Source organism: Seriola aureovittata, chromosome 7, assembly GCF_021018895.1.
Source record: "Seriola aureovittata isolate HTS-2021-v1 ecotype China chromosome 7, ASM2101889v1, whole genome shotgun sequence".
NCBI classification, from domain to species: domain Eukaryota; kingdom Metazoa; phylum Chordata; class Actinopteri; order Carangiformes; family Carangidae; genus Seriola; species Seriola aureovittata.
In genome coordinates this window covers 20219455-20239959 of record NC_079370.1, presented here as the reverse complement: position 1 = coordinate 20239959, position 20505 = coordinate 20219455, and the positions used below count along the sequence as shown (strand labels likewise).

The following is a 20505-nucleotide window of genomic DNA, read 5'->3' as shown; positions in this document are numbered from 1 at the left end:
ATCGTCTGTATCTGCTTGACCCGGTGTTTAGATGCAACTGAGTCATGTTTATATTGAGTAAAATATTAACCATTTTTATGGCTGCATCATGGAAAAGTATATATCTCTATCACCCTGCATTTCACCATGGAATATTTGGTATTTTTGGGTGAAGTTTCACTGTTTAGCTGTAATGAACGCACTGATTGCAAGGTTGTTTAAGCTAGTTTTTGCAGTTAACTTGTCCAAAAAGAACGTCATTAAAAACCTGTAAGAACATTGGGCTGAGGAAGTTCAATATTTGCGCTGGATTAAAAACTTAAATCAATCATAAAGGTCTCATTCTTTTCTTGTATCTGATGTAGTATCTTCACTGAGTCTGCCGTGCGGTGGATTTTTATGTTTTTAGCCAATATTAATGATAATGTTTTCTCTTCAGATGTGTGTCCAAAACACATAACAAAACATTAAGAATTTGTTGCATAAGACTAGAATATTTGTGTTAACTTTAATTTGTTCCAAATTATGCACCAGCAAGAATGATGGGATACACTCTCATGCCCCCTGAAAACAAGGCCGAAATTAGATTAAGGGTAAAATAGGCCTTGATGTGGTATAAGGGAAAAAAAACGTGTAGTGTGCATCCACCCTTGGTCGGGAGGGTTTATGCACCTGCCCGACTTCATTTACAGGTGTCGACTGATTCTCTCACTGGACGGTCACAGGGACTGACCAAGTGACCTTAACCTTCCGCACCCCAGTGCCACACACACACACACACATTCACACACACATACACACCCAGAAAACACACACACACACACACACACACACACACACACACACATACAAACCCAGACACACACACACACACACACACACCCCCAGACACACACACACACACATGCTCCTACCCCCAGGGGATGGTGGGGCTAGTTCAGACTGGGACACAAAGACGAGTATTATTCTTCTACATCCCTTAAGCTAAACTGCTGGGACAGAGGAAAGGGAGGAGGGAAATTTAATTATTTCTCATAACATTTCACTGTAATATTTTACATATATTTCTGTTCCATTATAGATCTATTTCTAAAAAATTCGGCAAAAAAAATGCATTTTAAATTTGCATATTAGAGCCACTTGCTTAACTAGGATGTGTCACTTAATATCCAGCGTAACGTTTGGATTCAGCAGTCCGTCTCAGTGAAGGTGAAAGGGTTTAAAACAATGCATCAGTCTCTGTTATGTGTCAGTGGCTTGGTCCTGAGTTAGCACAGGACAAACAGGGAAGTATTCCCATGAAGAAAGAGCCCACACTGTGTTTGCATTGCTTTCGCCAGCACAATGACTGATGGAAGACCAGAAGCCACAGTGAGGAGAAGCACTGGACTCGTGCATACTGTTCCCCCTAAACATCAACATACTAGTTAGACAAATGAGGCTTCGGCATTGCTTTACACAGCTCTGCTCTGATCCCCAGAGGCCGCAATTGACTAAACCCGGAGGAATGAAGTCTCTACATTTAAGAGTATATTTATCACCAAAAATTTTAAATCTGCAGGCTGAGGCTTTGCTGACGGATGGAGCAATGATTGATGATGGACAATGTATTATTATTTGCTCAATGTAATGCTTGAAAGGGAAAACAAGTCCTGAATGCTCCCCGGGTGTCATTGTTTTAAAGTTTTAAAGGCTATGTTTCTCTTGATCTTTCCTCTAGAATGAAACTACACAAACAAGATCACATTTGGACTCGATAGGAAAAGTCCCAAAGTTTACCATAAGTGACTGATATCGATGCCTCTGTCGTGACAATGTGCCTCAAGCTTTTATGGAACTAACTCCCTCTAGAGGTAATAAGATGAGATGCTGCTGGTTCAGCTGATGTCAACTTGAATATTTTCTCTCTCCACACCAAACAGTCACCTCCAGTCAAGAAATTCATTTTACAAAATGCAGATGTCTGCTGCTGCTCATATATTACATCTGTAAACATCTGTAAAGCTTTAGGTGCATTTTTGCAGATCAATCTCAGATGTCCTAACTGAAAATCAATATGCAGACTTACAGCAGGCTAACATTATTAAAACTACCTAATCCTTTACTGAAATAATTATTTTTATTGATGTAAATTTAGAGAGACGTGTTAAGATATATCCTGAAAAATCCACAGTACAGTAGAGTCACTTTAAAATCAAAAATATCTGAGTGAATTTCTGTATGAATAAAATATCATCTCAGTCAGAATAAGCGCTGACTTTGAAAACAAACACCTCTCTCTCACTCACACAAACCTTTGGGGAGAAGGAGTCAGAAGAAAATTGATCTAATGGGACAAAATGACATCTTGACTGGCATCTGCCATCAGCATTGATGTAATCTGGCTTCTGGAATGTGTTTAACTAAATCAAATGTTTTTGAAAATGATTATTGTTTTTCTGTTAACTGGGTACAATGATTCAAATGACATGACACTTGATGTAAGTTTGAACCTGAAAAAAAAAAAATAGTTTACTGGTGAGAGGTGGTCTCACTGGTCACAGGTGAATTTTTTCGGGTCAGTCACATCAATAGCTGCTACATTCAGATCCGGTTTAGCAGCACATGGAGGCAACAGTACACTACTCACTGAAATAACTTCAGTATGTCTCTCTCTTTCTCTCCCTCTCTCTCCCTCTCTCTCTCTCTCTCTCCTCTCTCTCTCTCTCTCTCTGACTCTGACGCGGGGGGCTTGCCCTCTAAATAAACTTTGGAGCTCATAGGGGGAGAGAGAGAGACAGAGACACAGCAGAGGGCTGAAGTCATCAGCGGGCCGGCAGGAGGGGAGTGAATGGGTCCCGCACGCAAAGCAGAAAAGCGCTGAAACTGCGGAGGTTTACTTTGGTTCAGTTGCCTGCCGCCGACTGCGAGCGAGAGAGGAGGTGTGCGTTTGACAGCCAAAAGAACTGTGAAATATTTCACTTAGAGTTTGGTTTTGTAGTTAATCGTGTTTGCTCTGTGGTGGCTTTTTCTTCTTGCGCTTCAGCTGATGCTGAGATGAAGCCCGTACCCTCTGCGCGCCTTGCGCATTAAGGTATCCACACACCGGGACGCACGGCGCATCTCCACTCAGTAACTCGGACAGAGGGGGAGAGGGGTCCGTTTGGAGTTCTACAGATGGATATATATAACTCAAACTTTTTGAGAGTCATGTCAGTAATCAATAACTCGATTCATCTTTTTGACCAACACTAATGCTTGACTCTGCTCTCCTCCTGCGCGCAACGGATGAAAATCGAGCTTTTTGGTGTGTTTGTTGTTTTTTTGGTTTTCGGGGGGAATGCTCTTTATCACAGCACGGATAACGGATCCCTGACTCAGTCTGGCTTTCTTGGCACATATGAAGAGCTTCTCCAAGATGTTACAGTCTCAGCGGCCCAGGCATCATTGGGCCACCGTACACTACCATCACCACATATCACCACATAGCTGGGGGTCCTGCTGTGTCTAGGAATTATCTACCCTCCACCTCCTGCCTCCGTCTGGGGGAAGAAAACGGAATCTTATCCATAAGTGTTAGTGAACATTGACATTGGCTTTACGAGTCTCATCTCTGGGCTACTATGCAATTACAACTGATCTCCTTTGTTTTGATCATCTTGCACTGCATGGATTACACTGGTTGTCAGCAGCACAGCAGCTCCAGGCACCGGCAACATAAACGTGAGTAAAGTGAAGTACGGCACGATGCTGCCAGGTGTTTGAACACATTCACCACCGTCTTTCTTCTTTTTTTCCTTTTATTTTTATACGTAGCAGCATTTATTCGACTGTTTTACTCAGACATGCGTCCAGTCACAAAGTCACAAAGGTCTCCAGTCCACATTCTTCATCTTCTAATATTCAGTCATTTCTACATCAAATAAATGACAGGAAAATTATTATTATTTGTAGCAAACTGGTAGATTTGTAGGTCACCAAACGCGCACGACCGGGAACATTGGGAACACCGGGTTCCACTAATGTGAGTCTGTGTACATAAAACGAAATAAATTACAGGTGACGTTTGATGTGTTTTTCTTTCTGTTACATAATTTAAAACAAGAGCAAACCTAAAGCACCTTAAACAGTCACCGCAGACTGAAAAAATACTATTAAATATAATACAGATATTAAACTAACCAACTTCCACACTCCCGACTCTAATTTTCAACAAAGATATTATGATGATTATGCACTAATTAATTAATTTCAGTGAAAAAATTGGGAGTTATTCTTAAATTGATTGATTGATTGATTTCGGCCAAATCCAACGCTCCATGCTCCAGCTTAATAACTATGGCATCTTCATGATGCCTTCAGTAAGTGTAATTAGTTCCAACATTATTAGTCCGACCATGTTTCCTTTGAAGAGTAATTGGTTTAATTGATTGTTCTGCCCGTCACCTGAAGCCTGCGGCCGCTGCTCTTGGCGCTCCGTCTCCTGGTTCCCGTCGCTCTCTAGCGGCCACAGCAGCAGACTTCAGGAGGCGTCTGGTGTGCGGGCATCAGGGCCGGTCTCTGTTCAAATGGATATTCACAGCTTCAGTTTCCATATTTGGTGATGTAGCTGCCATACTGCAACATCTTGTAATTTATGGGGAAAAACTTTCTTCTGCTGTTAAATCACATAGTGCCGGGTTCACATGTATGCCTGTCAGAATTTGAATCATAATTTGAAATCATGTCCCATCTTGTTCTCATTACTGTGCACAGTCTGAGTAAATGTAAATTTGACAATAGGCTCAATCAAAACATCAGAGATGTTCCATACTGAAAACACTAAGTCTGGATGTATTTCATCTCCCATATATCTCTCTGTGCTCCAACATTATGTCTCATCTCTTGAACTATGACCAGTTTCTTTCCATGACACTATGAAATAAGTATCAATAAAGCATATTTTTCTATTCTTCCTACGCACACTTTATCACTGAGGGTCTCCAGATGTGCGCTGTGACTAAGTCTATTAGAGAAGGAATAGCTAGAATATTCCATGTATTACTTGCCAGCGTGGCTGGAGAACTGTCTGTGATATACAATGATAAACCTCTGGAGTGATGTTTTTATCCCTGCCACCTGGGGCTGAAGCTCCTCTTTATGTGTCTTGCTCTTTACATCTCATTGCAGAGCTCAGCTCTGTAGTCTGGACCATGAAAGAGGACGAGTTTGTTGTCTCTTTCTCCCTCATGACCACCACAGTGGACATTTTTTTTTAAAAGCAGTGAGCTGCAGCATCAGGGGTTAACTGTGTATTTTATGTAGTTTTAAAAGGGGTCTGAGGTTACCTTTGCTCTTGGCAGCACTGCTCAGTGTTGTTTAGGTCAGATCTGAAGAGACAAGGCTGGGTGTTTTTGCTGTTCAGCAGGGTGAAACATTAGTTTGGCTACAATAAACTGACATATAAACACATAAGGCAATAGTTCTGATAATAAAAGAGTTATAAGTTGATTATCATTTCAATGTGTGTTTGTGCTGCACTTTGTATTAATATATGGCGTAGGATCTGCTGTATATTCTACGCTGCATCATGGCACACAGATTCTCCCTTTTCAATGTTTATTTCCCCTCAAACAAGCCTGTCAACACAGTGTGAGAGAGGGGGAGCACACGGGTCTTCTGGGAGTCCTCTCACACTTGCTGTCTTAAATTATGTCCTGTTGGGCTTTTTGTGAAACTGTAGATTTTTTTTGTTGAATTTAAACTGGAATTTGAAATTAAAAAAGATAAAACATATTTCCACTAAAGCATAAACACATACACTGAACCATGGTGTGATTCAGTTCCGCAGATGAGAAGGCCACACTACAGCTTAATTTATTGTTGTTTAAGGAAGTTGAAGGTTTAGTTCACGTTCTACAGAGATGAGTAATCTGCCTTGTCAACTGACTCAGTGCCAATTAATTGGCTTAGTGGTAAAGTGCTTATAAGAACCCAAACTTCCTCCAAGGAGGCAGATATCTAACACTTCCTGAGATGTCAGGGAGGATGGAGGGATTAGTTGGTGAAGGGGTAAATGAGTACAGACTACAGAGGGAAAGCAGGGGGTAAGAGTGAGTTGGGAGTCAATGACCATTCAGTTAACAGGCCAAAATTACCACGCAGAGACAGAACCCGAGCGCCGGGCTTCCTGTCTGTGAAGATGAATCCAAAAATTAAGGCCTGGATGCTAACAGTGGAAATTACATACATATTCTATAAAGTTAAAGAAGACAGGCCATCTTCATGAAGATGAGGCTGGATGGATTTAGCTGTTGATTTAAGGCTAAACGCAGAATATTGTGAAGGCAGGAAAATCAAATGTGTCACGGATTCCTTAAGAGGCAGGCATTTAACACTTTTGGCAAAATGTTTTTTTTTATTTCTTTGTTTTGGTTTTGTTGCCCAATTCTATTTTCTCCATGAACCATCTGTGTTTGTGTGTGTGCCGGCATGTGACTGTGTTTATTCACATGTAACTTTGTTGGTATGTTATGCAAGATACCACTGTCCAACTGAGGTTTTGTCGGTGCGAGTGTGAGGGCAAGGCCAAATTCCTGCGTCTTAAGACTTCTGTGAATCAGGGCAGCTTGGCAGGAACACATGTGGGCAAACGGACAGCAGTTGCAAAGATTGTTGAGATATTTTATACAATGTATCCATGATCTATGGTAAACTGACAGCTAAACTCCGAACACAGAGAAGAAGAAAGAGGGCCAGCTTAAGCCATTGGCATGAGATGCCAAGGCTGGAGAGGAAAATCAATTCCTTAGGTGCTTATGGGGTTGCTTTTGATTTGCCTACCATATGTAGCTACTGCAACACTTTCCAATCAATGCGTTTGGGAATGGAGTACCGACTACAGCACAAGAATGTTAAACATGGCTCATGATTATTGCAAATTGACTCTATGCAACTGGCGTCATTCCTGGTGCGGGTAAATAAGTAGACTTTAACAGGATGAGTGATTTCCTCAATGTCAATAGACACTGTCTGGATTTAACTACAGCATTTCTACCAGATGAGTTAGTTAAGCCCAGTCCCTCATAAAGACAGTGAACTGTAACATCAGGACCAGGAGCTAAAAACATCATCTGAACTACACAACAGCATGTCATGTGTATCTGGTGGTTTTCAGAACATATATACATCTAACCACCCAAACCCACTTTGTTAATGTTTTTTTTCCACTGAGTGGAATCAGATACTAAAAAGGATATGATACACAAGCTTTTCCAGGAAAGTGACATGCATGCGATTACACTGAATTTATTTCTTCCTCTTTGATGCAGTTGGGTCTTTATGACTTTCAGTCCTGAGTTCTATAACCTTTGGATTTTTTGATATGTCTACAATATGTTAATAGCACTCCATATATCTATACGTTTTCAATCATGATGCCTAAACACAGACTATCATGTTGAAATACACTTGCCGTTACTTAGGAGACATTAAGAATTTCTGTGCCAAGGCTGTCAACATACAATTAAAATGATTCAAAGCTATAACCCAGGCCTTCTCCCTTGGAAGTCAAAGTCTGGTGAATCATCCCACAATGAGTGAAGAGTGGGGGGATGAAAAACCTACTGTAAAATAGATCACCATAATCTAAACACTGTAGTACTTATGTACATAAACAGAGTTGTAAACATCGTATAAATTACTGTCATTAGCACTGTGCTAGTATCAGTCTCTACGCTGAGACAGTAGGTGATTAGTCATATACTGTAATAAAACACTTATGCAAGTAAAATCATAACTTTATTATTCTAAAACACATAATTTAAATAATAAACAAAAATTTTCATAAAATTTTAAGATAAACATGCAGTTTTGGATCATTTCCTCATTTAAAAAGCATTGTGGGAATCTTTCGAGATGCTATTTGTGTTAAATTTTTCTTTGTTTTTGAAGCAATGGGTTTTTTTTCAGCAAAGTCTTATTGTTGCTGATTTATTTACTGACACTGATTGTGCAACATAAACCTACAGAATATTTTACCATCTGAAAGATTGAAAGCTGAGATGCAATATACACTAATATCATAACATTACAATGTCGGTGCACCATGAAACAAATAAGTATTCTTTCAAAATCCAGCCGTTCAACCTGATTTAAGTGCCATCACTTAGGTATTGATGTTAGCATTATATAGCCAAGCATAAAGCGTGCACAGTGGTGCAACAGGATAGTCTGATCCTGTTTACCATACCATAGCGCCATTCACTATAGCAAAAAAAGAAATCATTAAACCATTAAAAAACATAATATGCCACTGTACTCAGCACAACACATGGCTCACATTCTCTAGAGTCCAGTGTCTGCCAAAGCTTTTCAGTCGGGTTTTGATTGCTGGTTGTGCATGGGGCCTATATTATAAAGACTACAAACTTTATTTTGAAAGTGCATAGCCATTTTTTCAAGTGGCTGCAGGAACATGGGATGTTATTCCAGTAAAATGACAGCTTTAGAGCCTAGATACAAGGAAACAAGGCTGTTATGAATGAGATGGAAAGCTAGAAAAAGTTGGATTTAGTTAAACCCAATAAGGTTATGAATTTTTCTCATTGTGTAGAATTGAAAATAGGTTTCTTGGGACTACATTTGGCTTCCTGGCTGAAAATAATATCAGGACATTGGATATATATTTATTTCCTTACATGTTTTAGTGCTAAATGAATTACTGTTTTAGAGAAAGGCTGCCAGAAGGTTACTGAGTCCATCCCTGGCACCAACAGAAAGATGAATTCCTGCTAGGAGCTTTTAGTAAGAGAGAGGCTAGTATTACTAGCATGATATCTACAAGCACTCCTAAATTGGTCAGCATCGAACAGGGGCATTGCCGCTTACCAAATATTGTGATCTCTCCAATATTACTCATTATCTATTAACACAATTCAGTTTTCATATAAATCTCACATGTGAAAATTCATAAGTGCACCTGCCTGCCTGTTCCTGTCAACAGAGATCTCTGGTGTGAGCTCAGGGTGCCAGCAGGGTGGCTGTCTGACCTGCTCTGACTACAATGGCTGCCTGTCCTGCAAGCCGCGCTTCTTCATGCATTTGGAGAGGATTGGGATGAAGCAGATCGGGGTGTGCATGACTTCCTGTCCTCCAGGCTTTTATGGCACACGCTCCCCAGAAAGAAACACCTGCACAAGTAAGGACTAGCATGTGCCTATTTGAAATGAACAGGTGGTATTAGCAGCCAGACTTCTGTGTAATTAACTGTCCTCTGAATGGACGGGCATTAGATTAATTATAATCCTCTCTCATAACAAACACACAGAGAAAAGGATCTCAAACTTGTCTTGAGTTAAATGTGGCATCTTAACAGTGTGTTTTACTTACACATGACAAGCATAAGCTTGGCGTCAAGACATTGTCAAATTGTCCCCTCTCCATATACACATCTTGACATGCAACGGTCCAAGACCTGCTTGTGATATATGGCATTATGTATACATATGTATATCTTCAAATAACTGAAAAACTTGATAGTAGTTATCCTGTAAAGTATGTTTCTATTTGGTGACATTAAATCAAATCAAGTGCTGCTTTATGAAAAATCATATATCACCAGCCACCCTGCAAGACATCAGTCTGCCTGCGGTGGCCTATATTCCCAGTCAGACATGCACACATGAACACACACACACACTGACACCCTGTATATTTAACACGCACAACACACACGATAACTTGTACAGTTTAAATAAACTCTGGCATTGGGTCTGTGTTTCTTTGTCAGAGTGCAGGTTGGAGTGCGACTCCTGCTTCAACAAGAACTTCTGCACGCGCTGCCGAGCAGGATTCTACCTTCACCTGGGCAAGTGCCAGGAGAACTGCCCCGAGGGGCTGGTCCGCAGTGACACGCAGAGGGAGTGTGTTCCCAGTGAGTTGCCTTTTAACTCTGGTTACCTTATCTGTATCCCACATTACCCATGTATAATTAACCAAATAATTCTCACTTGAATGAAGCATAACTGTTCATAACATGTTTTCGTGTTAAATTTGATCAGTATAGACACAGACACATTACTGCGCTTTTGTCTTTGCAGGGTGCCCTGCAGAGTGTGAGTCATGTGTGAGCAGTGAGACATGTACACAGTGCCGGCCAGGCCTGTACCAGCTCAGTGGGAGGTGCCATCATGTGTGTCCAGAGGACTACGAGCCCAATGACAAACTCATGGAGTGCACACCACAAGGTCAGTCCAATATGGTGTCTGTGGATGTGTCATTAAAAAATAACTGCCAAAGATTCCTGTCCTGATGGTAGGAGCCCATGCCAAGTTTTTGGCCCTTGATGTGGCTACAGATGGCAAATAAGCTTGAAGAAAATAAAGCAACCCCATTTCAAAACATATTAATATAAGATGATGAAATCGATGTTTCCCAACCTCACCTCTCTTCCTTCATTTTCCCTGGTCAGTGCACTGTGAAGTGGGTGAGTGGAGTGAGTGGAGCCCTTGTTCTCGGTCCGGTAGAACCTGTGGCTTCAAGCGGGGCCAGGAGACGCGCACACGGCAGGTCCTCCAGTACCCATCACCCTTTGGTAAACCCTGCCCTGAGATCTCAGAGATCAAAGAGTGCCTGGTCAAGAGGAGGAAATGTCCAGGTAAAGAAAACTTTACTGTGTTTTTTTTTACTTTACTGAGTTACAATATTTCTGTGTTTCAGATCCTGATTTAGGATCCTTCTGATCCAGCATCTGAACCAAAAATGTCAAAAAACAGAATATTCAAAATGAGACATACTAAACACTGTCTGTTGTACTTGCTGCTCCCATCACACTCACTGCCAACACTGTATTTATGACACATGGCACAATCTACTCTCTATGAATTCCAGACGGTGCTGCTTCGGCTTGTACAATCATAGCTAGACTTTCTTCCGCTCAGGACTACGACTGTTTACTCAGAGGATTGTCATTGTGGTCAGAGTGAGGACAGTGGGGGGAAGACACATGTGTGATGTTGCAATGGGTATGTTGTGTGTTTTCCCATGAGACCTCTTTAGATTTTTAAACAGTAAAACCACTTTCTCTGCTTCTAGTAAACAGGGAATTGCGTGATCATTTCTAATGAATAGAGTGAAAACTGTTTTCAGACGGTCTCGTCTCTTTATAAAAGCCAATGCTGTGAAGCATTTACGATCGCTTTGTGTTATGTGTGTACTGCATGTGTGTGGTTACTGAGGTGGTTGGCGGCTACGGCTGGTTGTTTTTTAGCCTGGGTTCTGTAGTGTTAAATGACAGATCGCAGACAGGGTAGGAGGCTGAGATCCAGCCCCCTGGGGCCTCACACTTACAGAACAAACACTGTGTGCATGTGTATGTGTGTGTGCGTGTGCGTGTTTCTGTGCATGTGTGTGTGTCTGTGTGTGTGATGCAGCAGAAACAGCCAGCTCAACATCAACATCCTCCCCCCCGGGAGGCACGCGGCGACCAGGGGATCAGTATTGGTTTATCCCCACAGCTGCCAATACACACACACACACACACACACACACACACACACACACACACACACACACACACACACACACACACACACACACAGACACGCAAAACAACACATGTACACACTCTCTTCATTTTAGACAAGTCAGACAAATGCACAATTTTGCACTTTCACACTCACTTGAGCACACCAAACCAAACACACACACACACACACACACACAGACACACACACACACTAACTTCGACTAAACTACTACTGAAATAACTACACAGCCATTGGTACCAGTGGTAATTTGTGAAGAGAGTCAACTGGGTTGACATGATTTGTAAGGCAGACTGTGAAATTTGCCCTCTGGCACCCTGGCTATCCCCTTCTCTCTCACTTTCTATCTGTATCTCTCTACTGATCCATTCCCCCAGCCACACACACACACACTCCCTACTACACCAAAGAAAACATAGACCCCCATATAAGCTCCCTGTTGGCGCTCCCAGTCAGTCGGGGCGGGGGCCGAGATTTTAGTGTGGAGTCGACGGCTCTGTTGATCTAGCCAGAGCCTGGCGAAGAGGGGGGTGTTACAGGGAAAGAAAGAAAGAAAGAAAGAAAGAAAGTGTACAGTCTTACACACTACAGACCCCGTTTATCAGTTTCACCCCCCCGCATGTGATTACCTAGTTGCCCCCACTCCAACAGCATCCGCAGAGAATGAGAGCTAATTATCTGCCTCGGTGCGTCCTCTCCTCGATGTTTACGTTCTGCACACGCTAAGAGGTCAGTGGTCCGACCTCAGAGAGCCCCCAGTAATCCTCCAGCAGCCCTCAGACACTGATACATCCTCCTCCTCCTCTTCCTTTCCTTCTCTTTTGCTCTTTCTCCCTTTGGCTTCTTCTCCCCCTCTGTCCTGCCTCTCCTCTTCCCGTCCTTCTCCTTGCTAAATCGCTTCACTCCTCCACAAGTACTACCAAGTCTTGGCTCATCTCATCCTATTTCACCCCGTTCCTCATTTTGCCCTGTAGTTTTGTCCTTCTGTCATTCTTTTCATACTTTTTACATTCCCTCATCCTTACACAAAATCCAACCAAAATGCATCTCACTTGTTAGCAATACATTTTATGTTCCTTCTCTCCTTTTTGCATTTAAACAAAATGAAAATGTGTTTTGTATAGTAGGCTTTGTACCCTAATATGATCATTTTTTCCACATCAAATGCCTCCTTATGCAATGCAGTATTTTCATTCAAAGATGAACAGATTTGGCTGTCCTAACCCAGACACAAACCAAATAGGCCTAGGCTTTTGATTTCTTGCTGAGAGTTAGATGCGAGGTCCAGTACCACTCTTGTGTTTGTACCTACAGTTAGCTAAAGTAAGTAACTAGTAAGGTAGAGTCTGATGATCATCTTACCTTAGCACTGAGACTAAAGGCAAGGGGAGACTGCTAGCCGGTCTAAAGTTAACAGACTGCTTGCCATAACCTCTAAAGCTCACTTATTAACATATTTCATTTGTTTACACTCTTCATGCTAAACTAAGCTAATCTTCTCCTGGCCCAAGCTACACATTTAATCTGCAGGTACGAGAGTGGCGTTTTATCTTCTCATCTCACTCTCAGCAAGAATGCAAATAAGCATATTTCCCAAAATGTCTACTATTCTTTTAAGACTAGACTTAAGCCTCCAGCTCTTACAGGCTGCAGTTCTACAGACTATTTGATAAATCACAACTTCCAGTGGGTCCTGATTAAATCCCTAAACAATATTTTAAATTACAGATATCATGTCAGAAGAGTTGTAAAACTGTAGGAAACATGCTGACATATTAAGGATTAGAGTCAGAAAAACTTGGCTCCGTTCCTCTGTTATCAATGGCTAGAGATTGTGAATGTTTACACGCACATCCTCATCTGCCGCCATCTCTCTCAAGTTAATGCTGGCTAATTTGTCCTTCGATCGACCTCTCTATCTCTGCGGCCGGATAGACCATGTGCCCTCTGCAAACCTTAACCCCCTTTAACTCCCACACACACATACAGACACTTGCACAGACCTATTCCACACAGAGAAACATACAGTCAAGCAAGCTACCACCAACCAGTCAGCGAGGGGGGGATTCTTACACACACATACACACACACACCCAGAACCCACCCCCACCCCACCACCCCCATGACATCCTGGCGGCCGTGCGGCAGGCATTCCACTTGTGGGACAGCCCATAGCCTTTAATCCCGGCCTGGCTCCCGCCAAAAGCTCCCCGGACGACAGAACGCCTGCCACGGAGGATGTGCCACCATAAAACACACAGTGAGCCTCTAACCACATACATGCCCACACACACCACAGATACACACTCCTTCCCTTACCCTCAGTGCCCCTTTGCTCTCTCATTTGATCTCTGTCTGTTTCCTACTCACACTTTGTACTTTGGTTCGTTTGGCTCTCTTTGTCTCTCCACGAACTCTTTCACTAACATGCTCACTCAGTCACTATGCCAGCACACACACGGCCTGTAGTGTCCCATTCAGTAAAGCCCCTCTATGTGTGCACTCACAAAAGGCAATACTGAGTATTGCCCTTTGTGAGTGTGCTGCAAAAGATTTCTAGAAGTTACATTACAGCCACAGACAATTCAACAGGTCTGCACTCGTGGCTGTGTTTACAGCGTGCAGGCAGGGGTTTAAGGTGAATAACAGGATGAAAAGGATAACACATTTCTTCATACATTCCCGCTCATTATCTAGAGATTACAGGAAATGTTTTTAACATGTAGTGATCACAAATATTTATCATGTACTCTAATTACTGAATGTGGCACTAATTGCTCATAGAACTTGAGAGCAGTTACAGTCAATGTTTTGATTGGACACAGACTTATAATTTGACATAAATGTCAAATTTATTTTGTACTGTATTGGTCATAATAAATATTTTACAATTAATACAGTTTTAATAAAAAATTACAAAATCTGAAGTGGAGCATGTAGTGTACAGTTTGCAACGGCAAAAAAAAAGGTGTGCATCACATAATCTGAGAGACAAGTTAAAAAGTGACCTCAGAGATTTACAGCTGTTCTCTTACATTGTACCATTAATATTGTCTATGTGTTAAATTTCTGTACTTACTTGCATGAGCTATTGCTAGACACGAAAATACAAAGTGCTTAAGGGCTTGGTTTTGAATAAATGTTTCAGCTGCTTCACAGATATGGTGGTTGCATCAACTGAAACTACATTAAAGCAGCTACTTGTAAGTTTTGCTAGTGCTACATAGTTAGCGTTGGCATTAGCAGCTGTTGGTTTACCAGTCTTGAAGAAACGTTGTGAGTTCAGCATCAAACGTCATTCCTTTACTCGCCAAGTGCTGTCTCCAGGGGTGGATAGCAACGCCAATAATAACTATTGTCTCTATCACGTCTATTCTTCGACTGAAATTAGCATGCTAACTAGCTAGCCCTGGTCCGTCTCGTCACTTTCTGATAGCAATTTACTGCTGCTTCTTGTAAACGCAACAACGGCTGGAGCTCTTATCAAGCGACAATCACCACCACCCGCGTCTGGCCAGAAACCATGGTCGGCGGCGGAGAAATAATTTGACTAAGGTTAGCTGTTTCCCCTCTGTCATTATGCTAAGCTAGGCTATGCTAATTACCTCCAGGGTTTAGTTTAATACTTGACACTCATTGGGAGTGCAAAGAAGGCTATTAACTAAAATGTCGAAATATTTCTTTAGAGGTTGTTACATTCTTTCCCTTTTAGAATAATGATTCAATAGACAACATCAATTTAATAGCACAAACAATAATTTACCTTGAAAAATGATATTGTATTTGGTATAACTTTACTATGTCCTTTGAATTAGAGTAATACAGTTTGACTTTGTTTCATCAACATCCCACACTGTATAAAATGAACAAATGTAAGGTCCTAAAACGCATAAACATAAAATTATTCCAGTACATCACAACAGTGAAAATGATCCACTGAGTTGAGACACATTGATTCCCCCCCACCAAAACTCGTAACAAAATCGAACTGGAACTCTTATTTTGTAAGATCACCTACACATCACATCACTTACTGTACAAGTGTCAGCCAAAACAGGGATAAGTGATGATAGTAGTGGTTCCACTTTTAATGATGTGGATGCTTTTACCATTGAATGACGATTTTTCACCATGAGTACAAATTCCCATTCACAACATAACTGGAAGATTTTCATATGTTGTCTCAAAAGCCAAACACTCATTCACTGCCCGTCTCAAACTCTTGATGACATTATTCAACACACAGTTTACAAAAAAACCCATCAGAAACTGTTCCAACTAACTGGTTGCAGGTTGGTTTGATAAACACTCTCCTAATCATCTCAACACTGGCATGGATTAGGTTTCTCCTCTGGCTCGACAAAAGCTCGAGGGCTACAGTATGACTAATCCACTGAACTTGTAAATAGTTATGGTGTCAGGACAGTGAAAACAATGAGAGCGAAGGGGACTTCCTGTGTTTATAGAGGACGGGGGGCAGACCCCGAATGAGTCAGTGCACCAGATTACTCCATCCATCCATTCATCCATCCATGCGCCCAGCTATCTTCACTATCTTTGAATTTTGATATTTACTTTTACTCACTTTTAACCGTCTTGCAATCAAACCATGTGAACGCTGTGTCGGTGCACATGTTCACACATGCACTTATGTCCACTTCCTGTCCGCTTGTCCTTTCATTGTTTCTAGAAAAAGATTAAACACAGTGGGCAGGTAGAGTTTGGTATCACCAGTCCACAATGTGTGGGCCCAACCAGAGCCCTGTCTTGATTAATGAACAGACAGATAGGGAGAGTGTGAGCGTAGGGGGGGCAAACATGAAGCGGACAGGAGAGAGACAGAGAGAGATCTCTTTCTCTCTCTTTCCCTGTGTCTGTGCCTACTGCCTACTTCAGCAGTTTCACAATCCCCGACCGGCCAGCCAAGCAGCCAAGCAAGCCGTGCTGCGCCGTTCCACTCACACATGAACAGCACCAGTACAACAACAGGAAAGGGCCTCCTCTGCATTCACTTGCAGGTCCTGTCTCCAACCTCCCTGGGGGTGGATCTTGTTATTATCATTAATAGCTGTAGCTTGAGTAGAGATAAACCTTCAGCATTCCAAAACTCTTGGTTTTGTTTATGAGATGGTGTTGCAAGAACAGATAAATTGGGGGTTTATTTAAAGGTTTTCTATTTTGGACAAAGGTCTGCTCATCGCAAGGAGAGGGGCTGCAACAGCTGATAGTCTGACAATGTGGCTGCTATCTGTGATTAAAGACTGGCATCTAGTGGCGAATCCAGGGTATTGCAATAGCTAGTAACATACTTCCGGGGTTATTGCAGCCTGTGATGTGATTATAATGGTTTTTGACATGTACACATGTATTCTGCAGCTGCATTAATTGCATTAAATATTTCTTCTTTTTTTTTTTTAATTTTTTGAAAATACTAACTAACAATACTGTGTATAGTGAGAGGAAATACAAAAAAATTATGCAAGGTGCAAGTTTTTAACCTCCTTTGCAAAATGAGATTGATGGAGGGCAATGATGGAGAGCAAACAAGAGCAAAACAGAAGTGGTCATTACAATCTTCCGCCCTCTTTTACAAACCTTAATTATTTTGTTTTGCCAACTTGCAGGAGCAGGTCCCAGAAGGAAGAATGAGCGGAGAGAACGGAGGAATCGCAACAATCGCAAAGATAAGGAGAACCAAGAGGGGCGACGGGAGAGGAAGAGGGAAAGGGAGCGAGAGAGGGAGAGAGACCCAGGTGAACGTGAAGACTCTGATAATAGGAACAAAACAGAGCACAGGCACCGCAGAGGCCATGACACAGAGCCAGTCTCCCCTGAAGACGGCCTCATACAGTAGTGCTCTGATGCCTCCTCACCTTCCTCCTGTTATCCTCCCACGTTTCCTCCTCCAAAACTTCCCCCACCCTCACCCACTGTTCGCCCCCTCGCCCCCTCTCTGCAGGGGTGTTGCTGCTACCTGTATGATTTGAAAATACTGTTTGTGCACAAATGGGATGGGGCACATTCAGCCACAAGGCTTGGGCCACTCTGGACTTTAAAAAGTCTTTTTTTCTACCCTGTAGCCTCTACTCCTTCACTTCCACAACTAGAGAGTCTCTATTAAAAGGTGCAGGAGACACTGCTGAGACTGCTGTTTGGACTGAAGAACAAAGTGAGCGTGTGGAGGACTGGCAGACGAACAGAGAGACAAAGACATTACACTATGTGCTTGTTGATATGGTTATTTAATGGGGCCCTGGTACAACATTGCGCATCTTGGTTTTTGAATGTAGATTTTGCAACATTATGTAGAACAATTGTTTATTATTGTTGTTCCTGTTCTTTAGATCTCTTTATTTTATTTGGTGCAGAATTTGTAAAGAAAAAATAAAAGTGAGTTTGCTCTTGCCATCTTGTGAAATCTTCATAATCACTACCAATGACAGATGTAGGAGAACCTGCATGCTGTGAAACAAAGGAGTAAGGTAAAAAATCTTAAAACCATTAACATATGTTCTGTATGTGTTGGACAAAAGCTAGTTTTATCCAGATAAGTGATAAATCTAATCTACCACTGGTTTTTCTTTTTGTGTAAATGGAATCTGTGCTCCCAGTAAAGCTCCTTGACTAGGAACCAAAAGCACCTGTATGTCAAATAAAACTATAATGGGTTTGTACCTGTGTCTGTTATCCATTTTATTATCTGACAGCTTTCTAGTGCAGTCCCCTTTAATGTGCTTAAAACCTTCTCAGAGTAAATGAAAGGTGAAACAGTGAAACAGAAGGTGCAGTAAGCAGCTACTCTTGATTCAAAGGTTGCCATGGCCTCATTTGGGTGCAAAGTACTACAGCAGTAGGAAGTTGCATACTGTAACACGTGAACATCTGTCATAAATACCGATAATCTATCTCTTAGTGTCACTAAAGTCTCAACCAATATAGTATTTTGCAATTTAGAAATATACAAAGTTAACAGTAAATAACATTGGTGTTTTGTCCATGACAGTAAAGAAGCCCCATCACTGTTTCCAAAACTATTTCAACACATTTACAATAGCTTCTTTCTCAACACACATTGTTAATCTTGATCATTAAAAATTAAGATTGAATTCTGTAGTTCTTATTATTATAGGCCAAATCCAGAATTGTTTTTTAGTTTTTGCAGGTACCCCTTTCATTTTTCTGCAAAAACAATCACAAGCAAACTTCACAGCAAGATATATTTCTCAACTGAATTAATTAAAATGTAAAATTAATTTGAGTTACTTCTTTTATAGTAATTTTTGTACATTTGAAAATCTAGACATCTGGATTAACCTGTTTAGGTTCATGAAAAGCATCAGTGGTCAGTGGAAGCATTTGGTCACCGTTTAAGTTGTACGCTGTCAAGCCAAATTATTTTTTTTTGTGTAACAAAGAACAAGAAATAAAAAAGGACCATGTTTTAAAGCTAGACTGTTTTATTGGTGGAGTGAGTATTTTGCTCATCAGTAACATCTATTTGCATCAACAGGCATGATGACAGTATTTCCTCCTCATTCATTCAGCAGAGAAATTCCCACTAATACAGACTGTACATGAATATGTAGGAAATTTTGTTTACATTTGACATTTGCAAAATATAGATAAGTCACAGTACTGTATGTACACAAATCATAGGTGCAATATAAAGCCATGTTTGAAATAATACAAAGGAATGGGGACCAAGGTCAAAAGCAGGATTTCTGAATCAAGATGATCCTACTGCTAAAACAAAAACCAAAAAGAGGAAACACTGTGACAGATGTTGAGATTTACCCAGATGCCTTTTAAGTTAAGACAAAACAAATTATCAATCACAGCTGTTTATTTTTCAACTAAATTAATGCGCCCTGTTCACTTCATCTTAGCCACAAAATCCTCGCCTTTTTTGATTGAAGCCTTCAGCTCACCGATGGCGTCAGCCACCAGCTTCTCCTCAAAGGCAGACAGCTTGCCCAGCCCAAGGTTCTTCTCAATGCCATTCTTGCCCAAGAGGAGAGGTGTGGAGAAGTACTTGCACTCTGTCTCCTCAGACCTGACATAGGAGCATTCCACCACACCCTCCTTTCCATTCATGGCATCCAGGACGGAGAAGGTGAAACGGGCACCAGCATAGGCCATGGAGAGGGTAGCAGATCCAGCTCCAGCCTTGGCCTTCACCACCTCTGTGCCAGCCTCCTGGATCCTGCCAGTCAGGGCAGACAGCTGGTCAGCGGGGAACTCGACTTTGGGTGTGCACTGGGAAATGAGGGGGATGATGGTCTTCCCAGCATGACCGCCAATGACTGGTACATTGACACGAGCTGGGTCAAGGCCTTTGAGCTCTGCCACGAAGGCGTTCGCTCTCACAATGTCCAGGGTTGTGACACCAAACACTCTGTTTGGGTTGTACACTCCATGCTTCTTCATGACCTCTGATGTAATAGGGATGGTGGAGTTGACTGGGTTGGCGATAATGCAGATCATAGCCTCGGGGCAGTTGCGGGCGCAGGCATCGGCCAAGGTGGCTACAATGGTGGCATTGGTGTTGAAGAGGTCATCACGGGTCATGCCGGGTTTTCTGGGCACACCAGCGGGGATAACCACGACGTCGCAGCCCTGCAGGGCAGCATCCAGCTGGTCGGGGCCCATGTGGCCGGTCACCTGGGCCCTTGTCTCAATGTGGCTGAGGTCTGCAGCCACCCCGGGGGTGTGGGCAATATCAAAGAGGGAGAGGTGACTCACCAGGGGGCTATTCTTGAGTAGCAGAGATAGCGGCTGGCCTATGCCGCCCGACGCTCCGAGCACCGCCACCTTAGCGTTGTTCTGAGAAGAGGTGGACAAGCTTCTGGCGAGGCTCACGGTAGGTCTCACGGCACGGGAAAACATTTTGTTTCTGTTAATTCTTTTGTTAATTTAGTGAAAATAAAACTACCTGAAGAGCCCCTCTTCTCTGTGACACCAACGTCCTCTAGCCACGAGCGAACAGGAAGACTCGTAAACTGTCATGCGTCGAAAATAAAGG

The 20505-nt window shown here is 42.1% G+C and overlaps 2 protein-coding genes across 2 annotated transcripts; one reads left to right on the top strand and one right to left on the bottom strand.

Annotated features, from left to right (window-relative positions):
- Positions 1-2762: 2762 nt before the first annotated feature.
- Positions 2763-18157, top strand: rspo3 (R-spondin 3). The gene is made up of 6 exons (XM_056380500.1): positions 2763-3681; positions 8942-9136; positions 9728-9871; positions 10038-10184; positions 10409-10594; positions 17108-18157. The coding sequence occupies exons 1-6, from the start codon at positions 3582-3584 to the stop codon at positions 17335-17337; spliced, it is 1002 nt and encodes a 333-aa protein (XP_056236475.1). The 5' UTR covers positions 2763-3581; the 3' UTR covers positions 17338-18157.
- A 761-nt stretch (positions 18158-18918) lies between these two features.
- Positions 18919-20487, bottom strand: mdh2 (malate dehydrogenase 2, NAD (mitochondrial)). Its single transcript, XM_056380499.1, has one exon. The coding sequence runs from the start codon at positions 20367-20369 to the stop codon at positions 19356-19358; it is 1014 nt and encodes a 337-aa protein (XP_056236474.1). The 5' UTR covers positions 20370-20487; the 3' UTR covers positions 18919-19355.
- Between the last annotated feature and the right edge of the window lie 18 nt (positions 20488-20505).